General features: G+C 40.0%; 1 protein-coding gene across 1 annotated transcript in view; it reads left to right on the plus strand.

Moving 5' to 3' along the window:
* Positions 1 to 26573, plus strand: part of THSD7B (thrombospondin type 1 domain containing 7B) — an 864031-nt gene that overhangs the window by 426709 nt on the left and 410749 nt on the right. The window contains exon 10 of the mRNA XM_062199372.1: positions 26014 to 26143. Within this exon, the coding sequence (XP_062055356.1) occupies positions 26014 to 26143 (130 nt within the window). The remainder of the gene's footprint in view (positions 1 to 26013; positions 26144 to 26573) is intronic.

The following is a 26573-nucleotide window of genomic DNA, read 5'->3' on the forward strand; positions in this document are numbered from 1 at the left end:
TCAGAAAAGTTTATATCTGTGGTCTTCAAACTTGGCTGTACAATGGAAATCTTCTGGAGATTTCTAAAAATACTGATATCTGGATTCTACTCTCACACATAAAGATTTAAAAGACTGTGCTATGACCAGGGAATCACTGGATTTTGTGACTGCCAAATCAAATCCATTTTAAACATTTAGGAAAACAAGCAGGTCCCAGTGGACTAAGAGTACTGGCAGTGATTTGTGCCTTAGTGAAGGATGAGCTTGGTTCTGATAGTTCCTGCGTTAAATTCTTGAGACTCCCAGGTATTCACAAACAGCTTCTAGCTAGTAGCCAACCATACTTCTTGTGTTCTTATTCCTCCTCACCTGAGTCTGTCCTTAAAGGATTAATGATAGTTCCACATTCTTCTGTGCAAACCAAAGTTCTATCAACTGTGGCCCTGTTCTGGCTTCTGTAGTTTTTAAGTCCCTGTAATAAATTAACCAAGTGATTAAGCAAGTTAATTAAACCCAGTGCAATAAATTGACCAAGTGGTTCACCTTATGTTTTTAATATTTAATTAGTATGTGAAATTTCCAGCTATACATAAACTAATACAATGTTAATATAAAATATTAATGACTGATGCAATGTACTCTGGTGCAGTGATCGTTACACAAAATGATTATCAGCTCATAGATGTTCTTATTTACATTTTCAGTTATTCCCCTTTCTGACATTATCAGTTATTCCTCCTTCTAACTAAAATAATTCTCAGCTGTATTTACTATTTCATGGGCAGGAAAAATATGGAGAAGTTAACGTTGTTAGACTGGAAGATAAAATGCAGCATAATCAAAGTAATTTTTCTAAAAATTCCTAGAAATCATGGAGCTAATAATTAATTATTAGTCAGATTCCGTAATTAAAGACTGAGGGAATTCCTTTAACTTTGATTTCTAAGCAGTGAGCTGCTTAGTAGTGCCATGGTAACAGGAAGGCTAAGGGCAGATTGCTGCTGGAAGCTGGTGGGGAATCTCATTTGTTGGTATCCTTTTCCTTCAGTGTTAACCCACCTGGAGTTTTGATCAGAACATTCAATATCAAAAACTGTCAGTAATGTTTTTGAAAACTCATTGGTAATACGACAAAATGATTAAGAGCATGGTTTCTTAAGTTAGATTTCTTGGGTCCAAATCCTACATTTATCACACAAATCATTTCAAATTTGTAGTGTTTCAAGTTCCCTGAACTTACTGTGTGGGTAATGCAAATAAGACCTATGGAATAATGTCAAATATAAAGCCTATTCTTGTTGTTGTTGTTGTTAGATGATCACAATGAAAGTTCCTAGAATATCAGGGGACTTGATTATGTTGGTGTCTTGTAGGATCAAGTCCTCTGTATGTTGCTATCACAGCATTTATCTTCATGTGTGTATTTTACCAGGACAGACTAAAAACTCTAGGGTGCAGGAGTCTTTAAGTCCATTAATGAAATTTCAGTGCTTAGCATACATGAACATTCAGTGATTATTGTCAAATAAATGAATACATGAACTCCACATCTTTCATCCAATCAGTTCTTTTTAAAAATATTTATTTCATTTAGTCGAAAATTTATATAATTTAGTGATAGAGACAGGGAGAGTCAGGGAGTGAGAGAGAGTGAGAGTGAGTACACACTCGTGGTTCACTTCCCAATCGGCCATAACTCCATTTGGGTCTCCCATGTTAGTGTAGGGTCCGTAGGCCTCGGGCATCTTCCACTGCTTTCCCAAGCACATCAGCAAGGGAGCTGGATTTGGAAGTGAAGCAGCCGGGATTCAAAATGGTGATGCTGGTGTTACAGGCAATAACAACGTGCTATGCCATGATGCCTGCCCAGTTCTAATTCTTAAATTTTTCCTGTATATAAATGAAACCATAGGGTAGGCACTGTGGCGTTGTGGGGTAAGTCACTGCTTGGAATGCCCTCATCTCATATTAGGATGCCTAGTATTGTGTTCCACCAGCACCCACTACCCAGCTGCTGGCTATTGCACCCAGGAGGCAGCGCATGATCACCAAAGTACTTCAGGGATTCTGCCATCCATCTGGGAGGACGGATGGAGTTCCTGGATCCAAGGTTCAGCCTGGCCCAGCCTCAGCTGCTGTGGGTGCTTGAGGAGTGAACCAGTGAGTGGGAGATCTCTGTCCCTCCCTCTGTCACCCCCCACCTTATGTTATTCTGCCTTTCAGATAAATAAATAAGTAAATCATTTTTAAAAAAATGAATCCATGGCATTAACAAAATGTTCAGCTGATCCAGGACAATTAAGTCATTCCGAATATCAGAGTTTAAAAGTAACCTGTCAGAGACTTCAGAATTTCACCCAGTAAGTGCATACAAGACCTAGGTACCTCCTCAATCCTAGCACTTGACTTAATCCTTGCATTCCCCCTCCTCTCTAGAGGCCCAGCCATACCTTAGTCTCCCTGGGCAGTAGACAATGGAGTGCTAACGTATTCCCATATCATGAAAGTAGTTAAGGCTTTGAGCCTGGAGCACTGACCCAGAAAGCCATCTAACATCTTTTTTTTCCTGGATGACCTGACTTAACCCTAATCTCAGTGATCTCCTCTCTAGATTTCATAGAGTGCCACCTTTCCCAAAGCTTGTTTATTAAAATTTAATAAAATAACAGGTATAGCTCATGTATTTGTCTCCAAGTCCAGTGTAAGCATGAGGTCTGGGGCTCAGGACAGGCAGATCCAGATTCCCCCAGGTCAGAGAACAACTTGGAGCCATTTGTGGATTTATATATGCTCTACTCACAGTAGCAAGAGAAATGCACAAGGAACAGCCACTTTCTCTGGATGGCAGTGGGGCCACAGGTGATATCCCCCTCTCAGTCCATGATGGCAGGTCGAACACATGCATAGAGACATCTACATACAGCTTCACGTAAGCACATACATCTCACATCCACACACTGCGGCATCCACTGCATATGCACGTCCACATCCTTCCACAAGCAGATTCACTTAGTCATGTAATCCAGTAGCTTCTATAGACTTACTGACAAAACTGGCCCAGAGCGAAATCATTACGCAAAAGACTTGTGCACAACTAGCCTAGCAGGTGGGCCTGTCAGTTCCCATGACACCAGTTAACATAGAGGCATGGAGATATGAGAGCGCAGAGATAAGGGGACTTGCAAACTCACCTTTCAAAGTTCATCTCCTCAACATCCAGCCCCAAAACAGAGTGCTGGTAGGCGCCTTTGTTTTTGCAGGTGCCACTGGGTATGACCTGCTCCCTTTAGTCTATAATTTAAAGTCCATGAATCACTACATGGTCCCCATGCTCAATAAATATTCCCGATGATTTAATGGGAAGAATGACAAACACTTGCATTTGAAGAGATTACAGTTCTCCGTCATCCACATACCAAATGGAAGAGTTCTATAGATAAAATTTATAAAAGGCACCTTCTCCCAGTTCTTACAGGTGAACAACTTAATGGATAAAATTTGCAATAAAACAGTGTTTTAACTTCTTTCTTCCTGTTCATTTTCCATTAAATTATGGTATGTCCTGACAGTTCTATTGAAACACAGTATAAGATGTTATCTGATTTGGTAGAAAACAAAACAAATCAAAAACACTCCACCAGAGTCCCATGACCATATGCAGAAACACTTGAGTTAGAACAAGAAATCCCTTACATGGTGTAAACCATTCTTCAATCAAATGCTAATCCAAGAAACATCTGATAAGGCAAATATTTTCAGTCCAGACGCCTTCCTATCCACTAATCCCTGGCACTCCCTCTCCTTCTGGAACAGAGATTGATATGCATTTATAGGACGTGGAGTCCTGGTATCATCTGATAGATATTTCTTTATGTGCTACATTGACTCACCAAAGGTGAGTCTAATATTATATGAATGACAAATGAGGAACCTTGGAAACATGATGTCACTTCTCTGAGGTTACCCACACTATTTTAGGATCACAACAACATTGGAATCCAGACTCTAGATTCTTCTTTTCATTGCATGACCGGTTACTTCCCATGTCCATAATCACAGCTGATCTGGCCTGCTGATTAGCCAGTCAAGGATTTGAAGCCTTGTACCTGTGGTGCAGTTTTTGCATGTTATAGAGCAGAATTTATATTCACATGTGCTATCTCAACATCTGCCAGGACCGAGGTCACCCATTTACATAATGGTTACCGCTGTGAGCTTTATGGTTGCAGGAAATACAAAACAGGATCATGGCATTTTTTAAGCAATGTTTTTGAATTTTTATTTTTGAAAACACTTTACTGGGCATACAAAAGTTATATACTTATGGGGTTCTATGTGATGTTTCATTATAGGTGTACATTGTATAAATCCAATCAGGCTTAGGTTGAAATGCAAAATTACATACATATGGAATCTTTAAGTAACCTCGATGATGCAAGGGTGAAATTTAGAATAACTGAAATTCAGTGCTGTGCCTCCTTCAGCTCAAGCTGCATACCATGCTTGTTACCACTCTAAGAGACTTTGACTTTTAAGTTGGAACTTGGGCCTCGAAATCTGCATTTCACATGAACTTCCTTAGTGATTCTGAGACACACCAGCATTTAAAAACTACTGTTAGAGGGGCCAGTGCCATGGCTCACTTGGTCAATCCTCTGCCTGCAGCACCTGCATCCCATATGGGCACCAGGTTCTAGTCCCAGTTGCTCCTCTTCCAGTCCAGCTCTCTGCTGTGGCCCGGGAGGGCAGTGGAGTATGCCCCAAGTGCTTGGGCCCTGCACCTGCATGGGAGACCAGGAGGAAGCACCTGGCTCCTGGCTTTGGATCGGCGTAGCTCTGGCCGTAGCAGCTATTTTGGTGGTGAACCAATGGAAGGAAGACCTTTCTCTCTTTCTTTCACTATCTTTCAAAAATAATAATAAAAAATATTAAAAACTACTGTTAGAGAAACATTTAATCATCAGCCCATAGATCACTGAAGAAATGTTTGATGAGTTCCTAGATTGTTGTAATCAAGTTAGTTTGGTTTTTAAGAATCAAAAGTCTTTAAGCACTATTAGCTATTGTTAAGTTATAACGGGATTCTTACAGATGTCCAAAAATAAGAAAAACAAGATCCGTTTAGGGGTTACAGGAACAGAAAGTGGATAAAGCTTCTTCCTTTATCTCTCAGGCCAATGCGTTTCCTTTGTTTCTACTTCTCTGCACTCAGCACCAGCAGGAACACAGTCCCAGAATGACTGCCCTCTCCCCTCTACTGAACTTTTAGACCCAATAATTCATCATGGATAGACATTTCTTTTTGGACTCTTTATTCAGCTTACAAAGAAAGAGAATCAGGGGGCTGGTGCACTTGGTTAAACCTCCACCTGCGGCGCTGGCATCCTATATGGGCACCAGGTTCAAGTCCCCGTTGCTCCTCTTCCAGTCCAGCTCTCTGCTGTGGCATGGGAGGGCAGTGGAGGATGGCCCAAGTGCTTTGGCCCTGCATCTGCGTGGGAGACCAGGAGAAACACCTGGCTCCTGGCTTCGGATCGGTGCAGTGCCGGCCGTGGCGGCCATATGGGGAGTGAACCAACGGAAGGAAGACCTTTCTCTCTGTCTCTCTCTCTCACTGTCTATAACTCTACCTGTCAAATAAAAAATTTTAAAAAAAAAGAAAGAAAGAGAATCAGTTGGGCTAGTTTGTACTTTTGTACTGGTTCTTCAGGCAGGTAGTGGGAACTCTACAAAGTCCTCAAGCTCAGCCCTTCACAGGGAACTGAGACTGATGTCTTCACTTGTCCATCTGAATGCTGAGCTACAGAGGAGACTGGTGTTTCCAATGCTATAGTGGAGACTGGTGTTTCCAGTGCTATAGAGGAGACTGGTGTTTCCAGTGCTATAGTGGAGACTGGTGTTTCCAATGCAAAAACCACCCTCTTTTCCCTTCACAGTTCTGTTGGGGAAGAGAGCTGTTGTAAATTAGTTAGAAATACACAAAAGTGAACTGAAACTCCAGAGAATATAAATAAAGTAGGGTAACACCTTCACACGGAATAGGAATTAGGAGGAGAGACAAATCACTCACTATGAGCGTGGCCTGGGCCAGATATTTTACTTCAAGCCAAATTACAGTCTCCATGTACTTGAATTTTTATTTAACAGCTTCAGCTGTGATGTCTATCAATAGTGCATCATAACACAGTGTGGTCCAGGTTGTTCTATAGAGTAAACTGACACACCAAACAAAAACTAAATAGAAAATCAAGGGAAAGATGCAATGCAGCTTTGATGCATGGAGTTTCGTCCTTTACCACTGAAACTCCATGTTGTGCCTCCTTAGTTTGCATCTGATAGTGACTTTAAAGCACTATTAATTTCCTTCATTTGGTAGCCAAGTTACATTACCATAAATAATGGCACACGTGGATATTCAAAATGATTTATTGTTAGCACTGACTGTGGCAAAATATGTTTCATTGCATGTGAATGCTCTTTCTTCTTTTTTTTTTTTTTTTTTTTTGACAGGCAGAGTGGATAGTGAGAGAGAGAGAGAGAGAGACAGAGAGAAAGGTCTTCCTTTTGCCATTGGTTCACCCTCCAATGGCCGCCGCGGCCGGCGTGCTACGACTGGCGCACCGCGCTGATCAAATGGCAGGAGCCAGGTACTTCTCCTGGTCTCCCATGGGGTGCAGGGCCCAAGCACTTGGGCCATCCTCCACTGCACTCCCGGGCCATAGCAGAGAGCTGGCCTGGAAGAGGGGCAACCGGGACAGAATCTGGTGCCCTGACCGGGACTAGAACCCAGTGTGCTGGCGCCGCAAGGCGGAGGATTAGCCTAGTGAGCTGCGGTGCCAGCCCTGCTTTCTTTTTTAAATGATTTTAGTTTTGGCTTGTTTTATTCTCATATTTCTGGAATCCTCTACAGACAATACAGTGCGATCCTTATTTGTCTTTAGAAGTAAATTAGTTGCCTTTTAGAAACCAAAGTAGCAGTTTTAATTAGGAGGTTTTTTTTTTTTTTTTAGATTTTTCTGTGTACTTGTGCTTCCTATGAAGAACTATAATAAACTAATTTTGATTTAGCTGTGGTGTTACTTTAAGCTTATTAAATAATCTGCAATTAAAGAAGAAATTAATTATTTTTCACTTTCTTGGCTTTGGTCCAATTTTATTATGATGCTAAATGCACGTGTGATTTCTGGAGGTTTTTAACTCACTGGATTAGCTAATATGCTGGAAGATTTATAAACTGTTTAATTTGTTTTACTAAAACAAGGCCTGGAGTTAGATGTGGAGTTAAACACTGGGGTGTTAATATGTTAATTTGAAACTGCAGGTTTATATGAATAGCAAATAATTAATGTATTTTAACAAAACAAGAACTTATTAAATTCATGCTCAAAGTGAAGATTGCTCGAGGTTTACACACATAACTTTAAAGAGTCCCCTACCAGAAATGTCAGCACTGGATATTCTGCCAATCTCTTGAAGTAGCTTCAAAATTAAGTTGCTACATACAGATAGTTCTGATTGACTGACTGAATGACATGTTTTCAATGATAAAGAATATCCAAAAATAAGTAGGCTGGGAATGATAGAGTCTCTGCCATCTGAGATATTTCCAAGTTAAATTTAATTTGCTGATACCTAAAATGCTTATCAAAACATTATTTATGACCTTATAAATAATAAAAGTAAGCAAAGTAGGAATAGGGATCACCTGAACATGATGACAAGTTCTATTGGAAGTTTGTTTATTTCTAACTTGCAACAATATCTTCTCCCTTTACTGAATTCCACAGTGCTGTTTGAATGGATGCTCTATTGTATTCTGTTTAGCAGTTAAGTGTATTCTGTCTTGAGCTCCATCTCTCTACCGTGTTCCTATGCAGTGTAAGGAGCTTGCCTTCGACCTACAGAACCCAACAGACTTGTGGTGGTCTTTGGTGTTAGCACTTCTGAGATATGTGTTTCAAAATTTAATCTCGTGGAGATTCAGTTTGTAAATTTGTAGCATATATAGAACATGTAACATATATAGAACACATGACACCTTTAAGACAACTCACTTCCTGGGGTTCTCTTTCCCCAGGTGAGGAGGTTAGCCCAGCAATAGCTGTTCAGGTGTAATAATTCCTTTCTTGTCTTTCATCCTGCGTGTTGTCATCCCTAAGTTGTAGGATCCATGAGTACTCCAGCTCAAGCCACAAACAAGAATTTTATAAATAGACAGTACTTGGAAGTGTGTGTGTGTGTGTGTATGTTTATGGACAGGGTTTTTAATAGCAGAACGATAATAGCAGTTTAGTAAATATACGTCGTTACACTTTGTAGAACATGAAGTAATATTATGTTTGACCAAAAAAGCCATATATAGTCTTAAACTTTGACTTCATGTCTGTCCCCACACATCTTTCCCTCTGCTGAAAATCAGAAATAACTGAGTTTGTCAAAGCAGGGGGAGATCAAAGTATCAGTAGAGTCTCAAACCAGAATTAGGTGGCCTTCCCTGCCTGGTTGCAGCACATTCTGGACAGCTAAAAAAATCTCCCAAGTGAGCGCAGCTGAGAGCAGAGCAGGATATGTCTGTCTTTTGAGCAGGTATATCCCAGAAAAGAGAAGAGAGGAGTTGCAGCCAGGTATGTCCTTTTCTTTTTCCAAAAGTCATGCTTTAGATGCCACTCAGCCTTCACAGAGAGAAGGTGAGGGAGGTGGAGTAGAGTCCAGAGACAAGGAGGGCAGTGGATACGTGTATCTAGTATTCAGGAAGGGCCCCCCTTGCTGTCTGTCTGGTGCTCTGTGGTTTGGAGACCTGTGTCCTACCTTTCCCTGCCTCCTTTGCTTCATGCTAGCACTATTGACTTCCTTTTGGCCCAAACATGTTCTCTCTCATTCAGACTTTCACCTGCTGCTTCTTCTCCCTGGAAAGCTATTCTCTTAGCCCTTTGCAGGGGTTCTTTTTGGTCAGCACTATACTTTCAGTTCAAGTGTCATGACCTCAGAGATCCTTTCTCTAGCTCATATTTTTAAGATTTATTTATTCATTTATTTGAAAGGCAGAGTCAGGGGAGGGTGGTGGGAGGGAGAGCTTCCATCTATTGGTTCACATCCTAAATGGCTGCAACTGCCAGGTGTTTACCAAGTTGAAACCAGGAGCCAGTAACTCCATCCTGGTCTCCCTCATGGATGGCAGAGGTGCAATTACTTGGGCCATCTTCTGTTGCCTCCCCAGGTGCATTAACAAGGACCTGGATCAGAAACAGAGCAACCAGAACTCCAATCAGCATTCTGAAATGGGAGGCCAGCAGCACAAGTGTTGGCTTAACCCATTGCCCTGCAATGCTTGCCCCACGCCTTACCTTACTTAAAAATTTCTTTGTCCCTCTTCACATTCTTGGTACTAATCTATCTTATTTTTCACCTCACATTTACCATTATCCTGCCTCAAATGTAAACAGTGTGTCTGATTCACTGCTGTAATGTGGAATAGAAGCTACCACAAAGGAAGTTCTTAACTTCAGTGAATGCATGATAACAAGTGGATAGATATATCATTTATTCAAGAACCTTTTTATGGCACTCAGTATATACCACGTTTTATACCAACTAAGAAAACTAAAATGAGAAAGCATTTCAGACTTGTAAATGTATGTTTCCTATAACATAAAAAAGCACAGGGAATTTGGGAGCCAGAAAGGAATGGGTCTTCTTCTAACTAAATGGTTGGAAGAGAAGGGGAGATTGGGTAGATCAGGATTTGCCAAACAAATCTGAAGTAGGCATTAACCTATAGCTGGCAGCTGAGGGAATGTTTGCAGAAGCTTGGTGTCCTGAATATGTTGTCAGTGAATAAGTTAGGGGCAACTCCTGACGCTGGAGGTACATAATCCATATGGAGGAGAAATAAGAAATAGAAAGATACGCAGGAGCTAGGTCAGGAAGAGAGTTTGGACATAATCAGCAATTGTAGTAGAAGAGTTTAAAATTTAAAAATCAGCCTGGGGCCGGCACTGTGGCGTAGCAGGTAAAGCTGCCATCTGCAGTGCCATCATCCTATATGTGCACCGGTTCGACTCCTAGATGCTTCGCTTCCAATCCAGCTCTCTGTTATGACCTGAGAAAGCAGTAGAAGATGGCCAAAGTGCTTGGACCCCGAACCCACATGGGAGATCAGGAAGAAGCACCTGGCTCCTGGCTTCAGATTGGCTCATCTCCAACCATTGGGCCATCTGAGGAGTGAGCCAGTGGATGGAAGAAAACTCTCTCTCTCTCTCTTTGCCTCTGCTTCTCTGTAATTCTGCCTTTCAAATAAATAAATAAATCTTAAAAAAATCATCATGATAAAATAGCATTTGTGTTTAGAAAAAATAGCACTGAAAATAATGAGATGAGACAACACTGGAAACTAGGGAGACAATTAGGAAGCCAATCCATTATGTTGTCGAGAAACCCAGAGAATCTGTGTTTTCTGAATAGAAAACTGAATCTTTGGCAAGCATATGAATTGCCAGGATTCAGTGTTGTTTCATGATGTGTCTTCACGACCCTGAGAGTATTGGGTTTCTCACCCATCCTGCAGAGTTCACATAACTGGACATTTGTGTAAACAGTTTCTCCTGCTCAAGGGATTTAAGTGCTAAAAGAGAAACAACAATAAGCAGCAGTCAGAACTCCAGTGCTGGCAAACTCTACTCAGACATCTCTCCTGAGTGTCTTCTTCCAAGGAGAAAAGTGGTCCCAATGACCCAGAGGAGCTCACTCCTTCCCACATCCCCATATGTTCTTCTCAGGACCAGTGACATTTTTTTGCATGGGCCTGTGCACAACGAAAATGTGAGTTTCTTGTTCCAACTTTGTTAAGAATGTCAAGACTGCTGCTACACATCCATGAGGCTGCCTAGGTCACATGGTCAGGATCTAGCTGAGCCCTTGTCAACTTGCTCTAGGAACAGGGATCCTAGCTGACTTTCAGTTTTGATTCCTGGGAAGAGTTGCCAGGTCTGGTGAATGACACTTTAATCCAGGATATCTTACCTGATGACAGTTCTAGCACTTGGTTGAGAACATCCGAGGATCAGGGTGAACAGGATGAGAAAGTTACGGTTTGGTTTCAGGCAACAAAGCAGAGCAGTCCAGAGCACACAGTATGGACCCAGACTGCTTGGGTTTCAAATCCTCTCTCACTTACTGGGCCATTGGATAGAGTGCAGACCTCTCTGTACATTCATGAAAAATGGAAATGACAAGACTCTGCATTAGAGCTTTCTGAGGATTGAATTGACTCAGGCAAGGCACCTGGTAATTATCTGGTGTGTGGGACTTCCCGTTTTGAGGATTGTATTGCCCAGAGTAAACATTTTTTATTACATGTAGTACAAACATTATTCAGGGTGATGCCTGTTATTTAGTGAATGGAATTCACTTTTATCAACTTTTATGGTTTTCATCTCTGTATTTTAAGATACCTTATCCTATCAAAAAACTATAGTTATTGTCCAGTCCTTGTCTTCTTAAATTATTACATCCAAGTCTTTAATAACTCATATCCATACATGGTATTAGGTTGGAATCCAATTTCTTTTCCCAGGTGGGAAAATTGACCTCTTATTTTCCTCACTCTAATGAGTGTTTTGGCTGGAATTTAATCACAGGTCTTTGTGTATTTGTATGTACTATTGGCTCTGCCTGGACTTTTCTTTCCCTGGATATTGCACGGGTGAACTCCTACCTCCTTTAAGTTCTTGTTGAAGTAAGGAGAGGTCTTCAGTAAGTCCATGGAAAAAGTGCATTGATTTGATTTTTCCACAAACTTTTTGAAGTCACCCTTGTATTCTCTTCTCATTGAAGCTATTAAAATTTAAAGTTGCAATACTGCCTTCCCAGCTGTGCACACATTTATACACACATGCATTCAAATACACATACACATGCATGCAAACACACACATGTACACAAATACACATGCCAACACATGTGCATGCAGGCACACACACTCATAAACACGGACACTCAGGCACATGTTTCCTAGCGCTAGCAGCACTCCTTGCTACTGTATTTTTTGTTAAGATTTATTTATTTGAAAATCAGAGTTAGGGAGAGAGTGAGAGAGAGAGAGAGAGAGAGGGAGAGAGAGAGATCTTCCATCTACTGGTTCACTCCCCAGCTGGCTGCAAGAGCCGGGGCTGGGCCAGGACAAAACCAGGAGCTAGGAGCTTCTTCCAGGTCTCCCACATTGGAGATAGGGACCCAAGCACCTGGGTCACCCTCCACTGCCCTTCCCAGGCCACCAAGAGGGAACTGGATTGGAGGTGGAGCAGCTGAAACTTGAGCTGGTGCCCACAGGGGATGCTGGCATTGCAGGGAGAGGTTTTATGGGGTATGCCACAAAGCTGGCCCCACTGCTACTGTTTTTTTGCACAGCATTTAATTTGCAAGTGAAACACTAAACATAATTGGTTTATTTTTTTTTTCAAGATTTATTGATTTATTTGAAAGCCAGAGTGAGAGCGAGGCAGAGGCTTTCTATCTACTGACTCACTCTTCAGTTGCCCACAACAGTCAGGAGTGGGCCCGGCCAAAGCCAGGAGCCAGGAACTCCCTCTGCGTCTCCCACTTGGGTGACAGGAAAACAAGTATTTGGGTCATATGCTACCTCCCAGGCAGGTTAGCAGGAAGCTGGATTGGAAGCACAGAGTAGCTGAGACTTGAGCCAGTGCTCTGATACGGGATGTGGTAGTCCCAAGCAATGACTTACCTGCTGCACCACTACTCCTGCTCTAAGTTATTGATTTCCAAATTGTCGTTTTCCCTCGTGGAGAATGTAAGGTTTTTAGGGCAAGAATTTATTTTTTTCTCTTATTTCTGCTGTGTTATTAATTTTTAGAACAGTATCCTTGCCTTAAGTGACTTAAATATTCTTCACCCAGAATCACTCAGAGTTACTTTATAAACAGTTTTCATCTCTCCTTTTCTTCTTCCAAATAGAATTATGATTCCCAAAATATATTGTCATCCAGTTTTTCTGTTCCAGGAGGAATAAAAAAAAAAAAAACATTCAAACTGGGTGATGTCTGTTTTTCTGTTCCTCCTAGAGTCAAGGCCTATACAAAAAAGTATTCCTACTTTTCTAGTTTATTTCTCCTAGTCCTTCTGCCAAGGAATTCAATGTTTAGGCATGTGTGTGTGATATGGGGAGAGGTGACAGTGGCTGTGTTCAGATTCTCCCCTGTATTTTGACCAGTTTTTGTTTCTTGTTTCCTGATTTAGCACACACATTATAAACCAGGCTGTCATTACCAGTGACAGAGAAATTTTGCCAAGTGCCAGTGCTTCAAGATTTTCCTTATCCCCTTGCCTTTTCAGCTATGCATTTATAAAACCAATAAAATATTCTGAATCTCAACAGAAGCAAAAAGAAAAGGGAGAGGAACCTATAGGGCATGACATCTGATTGTAACCCAAATAGATAATTATTTGAGTTACAATGTAACCCAATTAGATAATTATTTGTGTTTTGGTAGAGCAGATATTTAAGTGTATGATATGTTGCTATGATATTATCATATTGTAACTATGGCTGTGCTTTAAAAAGAGCCCTTATCATAAATGAATCTATACTAAAATATTTTCATCTTTTTAAATGATAGGATTTCCTGAGTATTCGTTGAAATAATTTGGGTGTCTGTGAGTGTGTGGGAGTATGAAAGAAACAAGTGTGGCCAGGTACTGAGAGCTATCAAGGCTGGCAGACACGTACGTTGTGTTCATTTGCTATGTTTGGAAATTTCCAAAGTTATAAAGATACAAATTCTAAAATGAATTAAAAATAATCTCCAAAATTCCAGTTTCCTTGTGTCAGGAGGATTTCTCCAGACATGTAGTTTGTTCTATTGTTAAAAACAAATCCCTGGATCTCCCAAAACGAGAAATAAAATATAGTTGGCTATAGATTCATTCAGTCATAATTTCCATCCATTCATCCTTTTATGCATTCAAACATCATTTCGTTACTCAATGCCTGTGAAGTTTAAGCCCCACTATAAGATCTGGAGAAGTACACTGTTGGAGAGCAGAGGCAAGAAAACAATGGGATGTAACATGCTCTGTAGAGGCCAAGGACCGTGGGAAGGGGCCAGCTGATGAAGCGTGGTGGAAAGGATTTCTTACAAGAAGTGACCCTGCCCAATCTCAAAGGAAGTTGAGGAGTTGGATAGATAAAAAGGGAGAAAAAAGTTACCCATTCCCATACTAACCTATACTAGCAAACGTTGTCACATTTACGTAGATGCCAAATGCTGAACTAATTACTTTATGTTACATTGAAGTTGCCTCTCTCTCTCTCTCTCTCTTTTTTTTTTTTTTTCTAACAGGCAGTGTTAGTGAGAGAGAGACAGGGAGAAAGGTCTTCCTTCTATTGGTTCACCCCCATCAAATGGCCGCTACGGCCGGCGGGTTATGCTGACCCGAAGCCAGGAGCCAGTTGCTTCCTCCTGGTTTCCCATGTGGGTGCAGGGCCCAAGCACTTGGGCCATCCTCCTCTGCACTCCCGGGCCACAGCAGAGAGCTGGCCTGGAAGAGGGGCAACCAGGACAGAATCTGGAGCACCAACCGGGACTAGAACCCATTGTGCCAGCGCCACAGATGGAGGATTAGCCTAGTGAGCCGCAGTGCCGGCCTGAAGTTCAGTGTCTCTTAACCAAAATGCTGGGAGCCAGAAACATTTCAGATTTAAGGGGATTTGTTTGTTTGTTTTTATGTTTTGAAATGTTTTCATATATATAATGCAATCTTTAGAATGATACTTAAGTGTAATCAACCTAGTTGATCACCAGACAAATGGATAAAGAATATGTACATATACCTAATGGAGCACTAGTCAACTATGAAAAAAGAACTAAATCCTGTCATTTGCAGCAAAATAGGTGTAACTGAAGGACAGCATGTTGAATGAAATAAACCAGACACAGAAAGACAAATACCACATGATCTCCCTTAATGTAGAAGCTAAAATTAAAAAACAAAAAAAGACTCAATCTGAACATTGAATGATGACTACTGGAGGCTGGGGAGGCTGGAAGGCTGGGATGTGTGGAAGTCCTAAAGGAATTTAGATAAAAAGAAAGTAGAGGAAGCTACGAGTAGTTCGATAATTATGACAAATAAACTAATATGAAATCTTAGTAATAGGGATATACAAGAACTGTTTGTATTACTCTCTCACATTTTTTCCAAGTTTAAAAGGATTCTGAAATAATTTTTAATTGTAAAAGAAAAAATGAAGGAAACCATAAAATTTCCATATATGTGGTATCCATATAGTCTGAAAGTAATTTTATACAATATTTTAAATAATTTTTCATGGAATAAAGTCTGATAGTTTCAAATTTGCAACTTGTGTTATCATGCTGGATATCAGAAAGTTCAGATTTTGTAATCCTTTGGTTTTTGAACTTTTGGATTAGTGGTGCTTAACCTATGCCTGCTCTTTCTTCAGAGTTCCATAAGGTACTGTTATTTTTCCCCAAGGACCTGGGGAAAATTGATTTTCCCAAGATCACAGATCTAGGATTCCAGATCCACTGATTCTGAAAAGTTATTTTGTAAGATCAACATTAAGCCACAAAAGCAGTTTTTAAAAGCTAGTGACTTTGTTGAGATGGCATAAATTATGAAGAGAGGCAAAAACATATACCTTATGCATAAAAATGGTAATTAAAAAGTATTTGTGGGGCCAGTGCCGTGGCACAGTAGGTTAATCCTCCACCGGTGGCGCCAGCATCCCTATGGAAGCTGGTTCTAGTTCCTGCTGCTCCTGTTCTGATCCAGCTCTCTGCTGTGGCCTGGGAAAGCAGTGGAAGATGGCTCAGACACTTGAGCCCCTGCACCTGCTTGGGAGACCGGGAGGAAGCTCTTGGCTCCTGGCTTTGGATAGTGCCACAGCTGTTGTGGCCATTTGGGGAGTGAACCAGCTGAAGGAATACATCTCTCTCTGTCTCTCCCTCTCACTGTAATCTACTTTTCGAATAAATAAATAAAATATTTTATAAAAAGAGTATTTTTATACAGTTCATGCCTGGTAATGATGACAGCTAAACCTTATGTCTTAATTGATGTTTGTGCTCGCTCTCCAACCTGTCTGTATACAGTATAATATAGTGTTTTAATGTGCTTCAATATTTTTAAAAAGATTTATTTTATTTATTTGACAGAGTTACAGAGAGAGGTAGACAGACAGAGAAAGAGAGATCTTCCATTCACTGGTTCAGTTCCCAAATGGTTGCGATGGCTAGAGCTGTGACTATCTGAAGCCAGGATCTTCTTCTGGATCTCCCATGTGGGGTATAGGGGCCCAATGACTTGGGTCATCTTTTACTGCTCCCAGGCCATAGCAGAGAGCTGGATTGGAAGTGGAGCAGCCAGAGGACTCAAACTGGCACCCATATAGGATGCTGGCACTGCAGGCAGCGGCTTGAACCCACTGTGCCACAGCACAGGGCCTGATGTACTTCAATCTTAATGTGGATGGATCACAGCACAGTAGGGAGCCCTGTGACAGACAGCCACTAGATATTTCATCTACTAAAACAAGAAGGGGTCAGGATGTGGAAAAAATAAATCCCTGTCACATCAGCACACATTGGCCAGAAAAGACAAATGCAACTCATCATTATAAATGATGTTGTTAACCCTCCTCAATGACAGTCCACATTACCAATTATACCCATTATGATATTCTTAGCTAGAGGGCAAGTTGCATGTTTTAAATGTATTGAGAGCAGTAGTGATTTAGCTAGTGCTCATTTGTTTTCTGTTGCTTGGTTAAGCATGCTGTATGATCTTTTTCCTGTCATACATATTGGAAGAATAAGAAACACTGCCTTAATTGTGCAAAATCAGTGGCTCTCTGCCCTAGGGATTTAAAAAAAAATCATACTAATACTTGAGCCACACTCACTAGAGAGTCTGATTTAATTGGCTTGGGTATTAGGAGTTTGTAAAAGCAACCTCCGAGTGGCAACATTTGGCATAGTAGTAAAGATACCTCTTTGGTCACCCTGTGTAGGTTTTGTGTCCTGGCTTCATTTCAGTTCCAGTTTCCTGCTAATGTGCACCATGGGAGGCAGCAGGTGATACAGCTTAAGTGTTTGTGTCCCTGAGACCCATGTGGAATACCCAGATTGAGCGTTAGCAGTTGGCTTCAGTCTGGTCCAGCCCAGGCTGTTGTGGGCATTTGAAGTAAAAAATATAGATGAGAGCTCTCTCACTCTGTCTGCCCTTTAAATAAAATTAAATACATAAATAAAATAAAATTCTGATGTGCAGTTAGGGTTGCAGACAATGAGTGGAGTAGACAATAAAATCAGATGTGTGTGACTTCAGTTGTGACAGTGAGGAGAATGATGAGACCCACAGAGAGTCACTATTTGATAAGATTAACACATTGAGAGGCCAGCGCCATGGCACACTAGGTTAATCCTCCACCTGCGGTGCCAGCATCCTATATGGGCACTGATTCCAGTCCTGGTTGCTCCTCTTGCAGTGCAGCTCTCTGCTTTGGCCCAGGAGGGCAGTGGAGGATGGCCCAAGTGCTTGGAACCCAGCACCCGCATGGGAGATCGGGAGGAAGCACCTGGCTCCTGGCTTCAGACCTGTGCAATTCCGGCTGTAGCATCCATTTGGGGAGTGAACCAACGGAAGGAAGACCTCTCTCTGTCTCTGTCTCTCACTGTCTGTAACTCTACCTGTCAAATAAATAAATAAAAATCTAAAAAAAAAAAAAAGATTAACACATTGAATCAGAGATCTTGTAAGAGCAGCAGTAGTGGAGGATGGAAAGTAGAGGAAATTGGAGAAAGACCTTGGAAGTTTAGAACTATTTGTGCAGGCTTCTGTTAACATACAGTGCTTGCTATAAGTAAAAAATGTTTATTTGCCTGAACTCTTATCCTGGATAGTTTATGCAAAGATAAAGTGAAATCCTCCCTCTGAAGTCTTTGTTAAAGATGTTAAAGGCTTGCATATATAAAGAATTTTGAGTTCACTGATATATATTCACTGATATTTAACTGAGAATGCTTTAACTTCCATTTAATTAGGCATTCCTAACAGCTGTCCTGTGAATTGGTTCTGCAGTGTTACTACCCACACAGGACAAGTAAGAAAATCGAAGCTCTGAAAGGTTAAGTGCATTGCTCAAGGTCATAAAGCAATTTGGTAATGAGCTGGGATTAGAAATCAGAGCCTTTGAGGTCTTGTCCATTGCCAGATCCATTGAATTTGGCTTCTGTTGCAAAATGAATGATGATTATCAAAATGTAAGGATATAGAATACATATTTTCAGGCAACATTTAAAATGAAAGAAATACATGGATATCCTGGAGCCTATTTTCAGCATTCTTGGAAAGTTTAGCAGGAAATCTTTGTAATTTTGCTTAATTCCATCCATATACAGATATTGTCTTTAGCTCGGTGTTCATTTTGAAGTGTTTCAAGGTTTAGGCTAGGAGGGAGTTCTGGGGGAGGAGGTTGCCTTTGATGTATCAGCTCTATATGTGGAACACCAAGATGAATAGGAAGAAAGTATATAAAAGCTTCCTACTCATGCTTTTTCTGGAGAATTGCATTTTTCTCCACTTAAGCCTCTATTTCTCCTCGAACAGAGAAAGAATATACTGGATTGATGGCCTTTGGATAATAAACACAAAGTTTATATTACTATATCTGAAAGCTTATAAAACCATGGAGAATTTTTTCATTATTATCCATCCGTCAAGTTTTGCTTCTGCTGCACTGGGGAGATTTAATAATGCATGTATGTACATTTCCGTATAACACACAGTACCTAGGTGAGTTGGCTCTATAGAGCAGACACCTGATAAATATTTATCAATGATGACAACACTGTATGTGGTTAATGGTTCCTTCTTAGAATTCAGAGTCACAGTATCTATTTCTCCAAATTTAAGTGGGAGACGGTTGGGCTGGTGGTGAATCCCTGGTTTTGCGCCTGTCCTAAAAAGAAAATCGAGTCTGTTTGACTCTCAACAGTGTGTATGAAGAAACTAGTTTCTAGTGTTCTCTTGGGCATAATTAGTTAGTATAAGATAATAACTTTGTGGGAGGGGAGGATGTTAAAATTCAAAGACCTAGGGCTACCAAACATCATACCAAGATCTTGTTTGTCTGTAGCAGTGACTTAGAAACAGACTTCCTAATGAGCAAAGTGCAAGTTGTTTTCCCCTCATATTAATACTCCACTTTGATTAAATGCCAGTTGTCTGCAGTTACGTTGTATCTATTTGTGATGTTTCTATTATAATAACATGCTAAAGTAGCTCCAATTATTTTGAAATAAGTCCTATATTCGTTTTTTCTCTTTAATTTTTAATTTAAGGATTCATAAGCAAGTGTACTTGGCACACATGTTGTCTCTAGGTGCATGAACTGCTATTTCAAGTAGAAATCTGTGGCAATAAATCAAAAGGTCCAGAAATTAGATTGAATAGGTAATCTTAAGAATGGCAGTACAATCTACCTTTTCCATATGTTTGAAACACAATCCTGCAATATGTTAAGAAACAAAATGCACTTGTTTCTTACATTTGCAAGAAGGTCACGGTCTTTGTTTTGATAACCATATAATTTTTCATACAAACTGAGACACTTTTGAAAGTGAATGGAGAGGCTATTAAAGTCAGCACAGCAGACATTAACGAGGACTTCCCTGAGCAATCAGCACATTTTATCACACTGTCTATTCCTCTTCAAAAATATGAGAAAGTGATTTTGAGTACCAATGGCCTTGCAATTAGAATTTACTTTACTGGTAACATGGGAAGATTGTAAGGCACTCAGCATCTACTCCTACATGCATAGAATATGGATGAGACTCAGCTCTGAATAGAAGACTCTTGTCAATTTATGTTTCTAATGTTAAATTAGAGGAGAGGCCACTATTGCAACTTTTCTTCTCTTATGTTTAGTTTTTCTCCCTTTCTCTCTTCCATGGACTTAAATTATGTTAGAACAATTTCCCTGAAATCGGTAATAACAATAAGCTTTAAAGTCCTTAATGTTAGCCTTAAATAGCTACTTAATCCATGTACAGAAAATTCATCATATGTACACTTACAGATGTATATAAAACGCTTAAAAATGCAAAAAAAAATTATCCCTTGTAATCTGAGCAGCATTCATAACAACTGGAAGCTTGGAGTTTTTTATTCAAGGTACCTGATACTTAGGAAAGTTAGAGGAATTGCTAGAAGTCTAATAGCTACTAGGGTTGTAATCCAACCCCGGTAATGTGTATTGATGTAATAAAGATATTAAGGTGCCTGTGGTGTCATGCATTTGCTCCAGGATCCATTACAAATAAATGGCCAGCAGATTTCTAATTTTGTTTCTTTTAATGGTGAACTGAATGAATGAGTAGGGAGGAGGAAGGAAAGAACCAGGGATAGCACCAAGATTTGGAAAGGAGATGAGGCTGAGGGATATTGATGCCGTGAGGCATGGTGGGGGGGGTCACTGAGGTCTGATCAGTAGTGGGGATGTTTAAGACACAGTGGGAAATTTCTGGGCAGTATTCTGCAGATTGGAATTGCAATAACTGCCACATGTTGCTGATCCATAGTCCTCTAGCATCTACTGTGCTCATTCAGTTGCCTAGGAGCACCTGCTGGCCATGTGTCCATCTCCTTCTGTATCTGCATCAGTCAGTACCTGTGTTCACTGATATGCTACCACACATTTCCCTTTGCCCTACTCTCATAATTGCATCAGTTTGAAGCTTAGAGAGTTCAATTTATTATTTCAAATCATTGGTTGAATAACTCTTGTATTAGGGCTGACACTCAATTCAGTGTGATGAGCTACTGTTTACTGCAAATCACACACAAGTACTGTTGGTGTACTTATTTTTCACCTTTGCCACCACCTTTCTTTTTTAAAAAGTAAAAGATTTATTTATTTATTTGAAAGGCATGGTGACACAAAGAGGGAGAGAAGAGTCAGAATGTCACATACACACACACACACACACACAGAGAGAGAGAGAGAGAGAGAGAGAGATCCATCTATCAATTTTTGTATCCACCGTTTCCTTTCCCAAGTGGCTTCAACATTCAAGTCTGATCAGGCCAAAGTCAGCAACCAGGAATTCCATTCTGCTCTCTCACATAGAGAACAGGGATCCAAACACTTGGGTCATCTTCCACTGCCTTTCCAGACGCATTAGCAAGAAGCTGAGTCAGAAGCAGAGCAGGTGGGACTTGAACCAGTGCCTTGAAATGGTAGCAAGTGGTGTACCACAACACCAACCCCACTATAATATTTTTAGGTAAGATAAATAAAGATTTTCACAAAGAACTACACATATCCTACAATATTTACAATCTACTCATGTATTTTCTATGTTAAATACAGGTCTTGATCTTTAAATCAATATCTCTTCTAAATGCTACTTCTTCTAACTGTAATTAATAACTATGTTTAATTATACCTGATGACTTAGTGATGACAAAATATGCCTAGATAAAAACTGAATTTAAAGTAGTTGTTTATTAGTCATATTGCTGCTTTAGCAATTATTTATGTTTGCAAACAAGCAGTTTAGTTTATTGTTAATTTCCATAGACCTAATGAAGTTACAGACATCATTTACAAAGTGCTACAAGAGTGTGTTTTTATTGACACTGAAGCCATCTGCGAAAGGGTGCTATCCACAAATTACTTAGAAAGGAAGAGGATCCCTTTAGAACAACAGAGGAACTGTGCTGTATTTTCCTCCCCCTGGAATTCCCCACCCTTTCTCTTCACTTTAGTCGGTCAGTCAGGGTTGTATAGATTATTTACTTCTTCTTTACATTTTATTATCTGTAAAATGGGAATCATAATAATACCAACTTTATAAGGTGTTATAATAATAAGGTAGGATAGCACATAAAATATTCTGAAGGGACCATCACATAAATTAAGGTGATAATTCCTGGAATCTTTATATGCTTTGCACAAACATAATCCAAATGGGTTTTTCCTCTCCCTCCATTTACTTTCCAGAAATCATTTTCTGGTGTTTATCCATTGGTAAAGGGAGGTTTTGTTTGATAGCCTGAATCTCCACTTGGCCTTTTGCTCATCTTCTCTTGCCTGGTTCAAGCTATGATATGGGGGCTGCCTCAGGCATCCAGCTCTTTTGTTGTTAGTTCCTGTTTGGATATATGGAATTATTTTTCCTCCCCTCAGTACAAAACCACTACCTTCATGCTGGCATCAAAGTAAGGATGAAGGAAGTACACACACCTGGTGTGTACACGCTGCTTACTTTTGAGTTTGCCTCTGCTCACCTACATCAAATCCGATGTGCCTGACAAATTTTGCCACAGATTTTACTGTAATTTGAGGTATGTACATTGTAGGGAGATTAAACATCCTTTGAAAGTGCATATGACCATACTACAGTTCAAGGAAGGAAGAAGCACACATACACACACACACATCTCTTAATAGCTGGCTCACACATTCTATTGTTGTTTCCCTATCTCAAGATCTTCACTTAATTCCCTCTAAAGACAGTCACATTTTTCTTCATTTCTGTGCAGTGACAATCATTTCCTCTCTGGAAAATCTTATCTTTATTCTAAATGTCTGTTGTTACTACACAGTCCATCCTTCCCAACCTGTGCCTGAGCATAGGAAGGTCATGAAAACCAGTGCAACAATTTTTCTTAAACTAGGAATTGTTCGACAAGAACTCACACTAAAAGAGTAGCCCTGTGTGTGTGTGCGAGTGAATGTGTGTGTGTGTACAGAGGACCATGCTCTAAGCCTATTCCCTTTGCGAGTTTCTCTTTCAATATGAGATGAAAGCATTTCTTTTATTTTTTTTTCTGTTGTCTTCAATGTTTGTTTTTTGAAGATTTATTTATTTGAAAGGCAGAGTTAAAGAGAGGCAGAAAGAGGGGGTGGGGAGAGAGAGAGAGGTCTTCCATCCACTGTTTCACTCCCCAGATGGCTGCAGCAGCTGGAGCAGTGCCTATTTGAAGCTAGGAGCCAGGATCTTCTTCTGGGTCTCCCATGTGGGTGCAGGGGCCCAAGCACTTGGGCCATCTTCTACTGCTTTTCCGGGTCATAGCGGAGAGCTAGCTCAGAAGTGGAACAGCTGGACTGAAATCAACCCTTGTATGGGATGCCAGCACTACAGGCAGTGCCTTTACCCACTACGCCACAACACCATGTTTATTTACAGTCTCCTAAGATCATATTTGGACAAAATATGTAGACACGTAAACCCACGTTTGTATGTACATTCTAAGATAACCAGTAATTTTCAGAGTAACTTGTATTTGGAATTAATTGGAGAGAAGATATTTATTATAAAAGGCATAAGTATTTATCAAGTAAATAGCTGTAGGAACTATAGCTTTGATAGAGCTAGGGAGCCAACAAATACCATGACCACTTCACTACACTTTTTGCTTTCGTTGTGTGCTCCATTCCCCTGTTGTCCAAAATTAATCAAATGTCCATGGGAAAAACTACCTGCCGACGCAGCCCTTCTCTGGCTAGTTCCCTGAGTATAGAGCAGGTTAAAGAAGTACAAAAGGAGGATCCTAGTCCCGGTCGGGGCACCGAATTCTGTCCCGGTTGCCCCTCTTCCAGGCCAGCTCTCTGCTGTGGCCAGGGAGTGCAGTGGAGGATGGCCCAAGTGTTTGGGCTCTGCACCCCATGGGAGACCAGGAGAAGCACCTGGCTCCTGCCATCGGAACAGCGCGGTGCGCCGGCCGCAGCGCGCTACCGCGGCGGCCATTGGAGTGTGAACCAACGGCAAAGGAAGACCTTTCTCTCTGTCTCTCTCTCTCTCACTGTCCACTCTGCCTGTAAAAAAAAAAAAAAAAAAAAGTAGGATCCAGGGAGCAAATGGAAAAGATTCAATGCATCTCATTCACTGCCAGGTCAAGGTTATGAAAGGTATAAACGTGTTGGTCTCTCTTACTTTTTAAAATTTAATTCAAAATGATAGAAGAGGAAGTTGAACAAGCTAATTCATTGTCACTAACTAAAGTGGTGTCGGTAGAAGAAAACTCATCTACCCAAGAGGACTCTGAAGAGTCAGCGTGGCTCATCTGGTAAAGGACAAAGTGAGGACTATGTGCTGGAAAAAAAATGGGTTATTTAAATGCTTTAAGCAATTCATAGAGGCATAAAATAACCATGAAATCATAAAAAATTAAAAAATAGTACATACTAATTTCTCATCAATTATAGCAAAATGTCAGTAAGTTTTGTCTAAATTTCACTAATCAAGAAGTAATAACATAAGCATATTATTTATAGATGGGAAGCTAACCACAAAAGAACTAAATCCTGAAAACAGTTCTAAATGCTCTATCTGGGGAGGAAGACAAGAAGTAGGAGAGTTGGGTTGTGGGTCATTTACTTCTCCTTGTAAATTATCTTGTATTAATTAATGATTAAAATATACATATATTATTTCAACAAATCCTCCTTTATCTTCTTTGGTTTTTCTTATTTGGTTTACTGGCCTTCTAAAAATCTCTTAACATATAGTTGGGTCCATTACCTGTCAACAATTATACTAATGGATTCCATTTTCTCCTGTACTTTCCCTTCCTTCCCTTCTTTATAACTGCTGTTTCCTGCCCTAGCATCCCCATGTGCGTGCATGCAACTCTTCATGACGTATTTTTCTGTGTTAATTCTTTGTGCTCTTGTGGCTCAGTGCCTTTTCTCAAACTCCTCCTCAAACTGTTCTGAAATAATTTCAGTATATATCATATATAAACATATAGTATTCTGACTTCAAGACCCAGAATAAATCTTCCTCATCCATGGGATACCTATGGTTTCCAGAGAGGGAAAATGAATTTTATTTATTCTGTACAGAACAAATACTTCTTCATGGACTACTCACACTTTACAATATCTTGTAAATAATTGTGTAGGTATCTACACCAATCCTGCTTAATCAATAGTTCTGTAGATTAGATATTTTGTCTGCATAATGAGTGTACAGTATATCTTGCATATAGTATTTGAAATAGTTGCTAAACAGTATAACAGTAATTGATAATAATGGATTTTAAAGCCATTTTTGATTAAAAAGACATCTATAGATTGTGAAATGAATGCTTCAGCAAATTAAAGTGAACATCCATTGCCCTTTTTATTGAGATGCCAATTAATACTTCTACTCCCCAACCAAACCATGAAGTAAACAAGAATTTATTCTTTTCTAACTTTAGTGCCCCTTCCATAAATTCTAGTTACATGAATGTTGGTTATAATGTTTTGTGATGTAATTAATCTTGTAGACAAATAGCCATAAGTAAATAGGTACAAAAAGAAGTCTGTGGAGCAAGCTTTTGGTCTAGTAGTTCAGGTACCTCCATCCCACATCAGCATGCCTGGTTTAAATTCCTGGCTCTGACTCTGGACTCTAGTTTCCCACCAGTGCAGTTAGGGAGACATGAATTGAATCTGACCTTTGGCTTCAGCTTGGCCCAATCAAAGCTGTTGCAGACCTTTGGTAAGTGAACCAGTGGATAGAAACACTCTATGTCTGTCTCTGTTTCTGCATGTCTGTCTCTTTCTCTGTATCTCCAACTTTTAAATAAATAAATAAATAAGAGTTTTAAAATAATTAGGTATCCTACAGAGAAGTGCCATACTCGAGCAAATGAATTGCTAATAATAAAACTCGAGGGTCCTCAGCTGTTATTTGGAGGTTAAAGAGGGAATTTGGGGCCATCGGATCATGCCATTGAAAATGTGGTTTCTAATCCATTTAAAACACATTAGACAGTAAGAAAGGATCTTTGCATATTAGAACATATATATTTGGAATCACCATTAATGGATTCAGTGTGTCTGTCTCACAAAAGTGAAGTTGACCATTAAGTCCTGCTCCTTCCTCCTCTTGTACCCATTTCTCAGGTTGTCTTCTACGTGTACTTACTTTACCCCTCATTTTTACAATTGCTTTCTGACTTTTGATCTGCATCAACATTTTTCTTTTACTTCAGGAAATGCTACAATAAAACAGTCTCGATACAGAATTATCATCCAAGAAGCAGCCAATGGAGGCCAAGAGTGCCCAGATACCTTGTTTGAAGAGAGAGAATGTGAAGATGTCTCTTTGTGCCCTATATATCGGTAATTAGTTATTTTTAAAATTTTCATTAGACCTTATTATAAGTAGTACCCTATTTTCCTTCATTTGAGATATGTTCGTTAAGTGAAAAGTAATAAGATTTAATATGGCATATATTCTAATGCATTAGTGTTTTTCTCCAGGTAACTTGAATGTTTTTAAAAAGGAGTAAAGGATATGAAAGTCTAATTAACAGAGAAAGTAAACAAATAAATTCCACTGTACGTGAGCTGCTGGACTTCTGCCACCCAGGCAGTCAACATTCAGAATCATGATCCAAAGAGATTCAGGATGAAGTCTTTACCAGTTAGGGATGGGAGTTTCATAAATATATATACATATGAGTACTTCAAAATGTTTGTAAAAACAGTTAATTAAAAACTAAGATTATGGAGATGGTGCTGTGGCGTATCAGGTAAAGCTGCCACCTAC

The sequence above is a fragment of the Lepus europaeus genome, chromosome 1, assembly GCF_033115175.1.
Source record: "Lepus europaeus isolate LE1 chromosome 1, mLepTim1.pri, whole genome shotgun sequence".
Classification (NCBI taxonomy): Eukaryota; Metazoa; Chordata; class Mammalia; order Lagomorpha; family Leporidae; genus Lepus; species Lepus europaeus.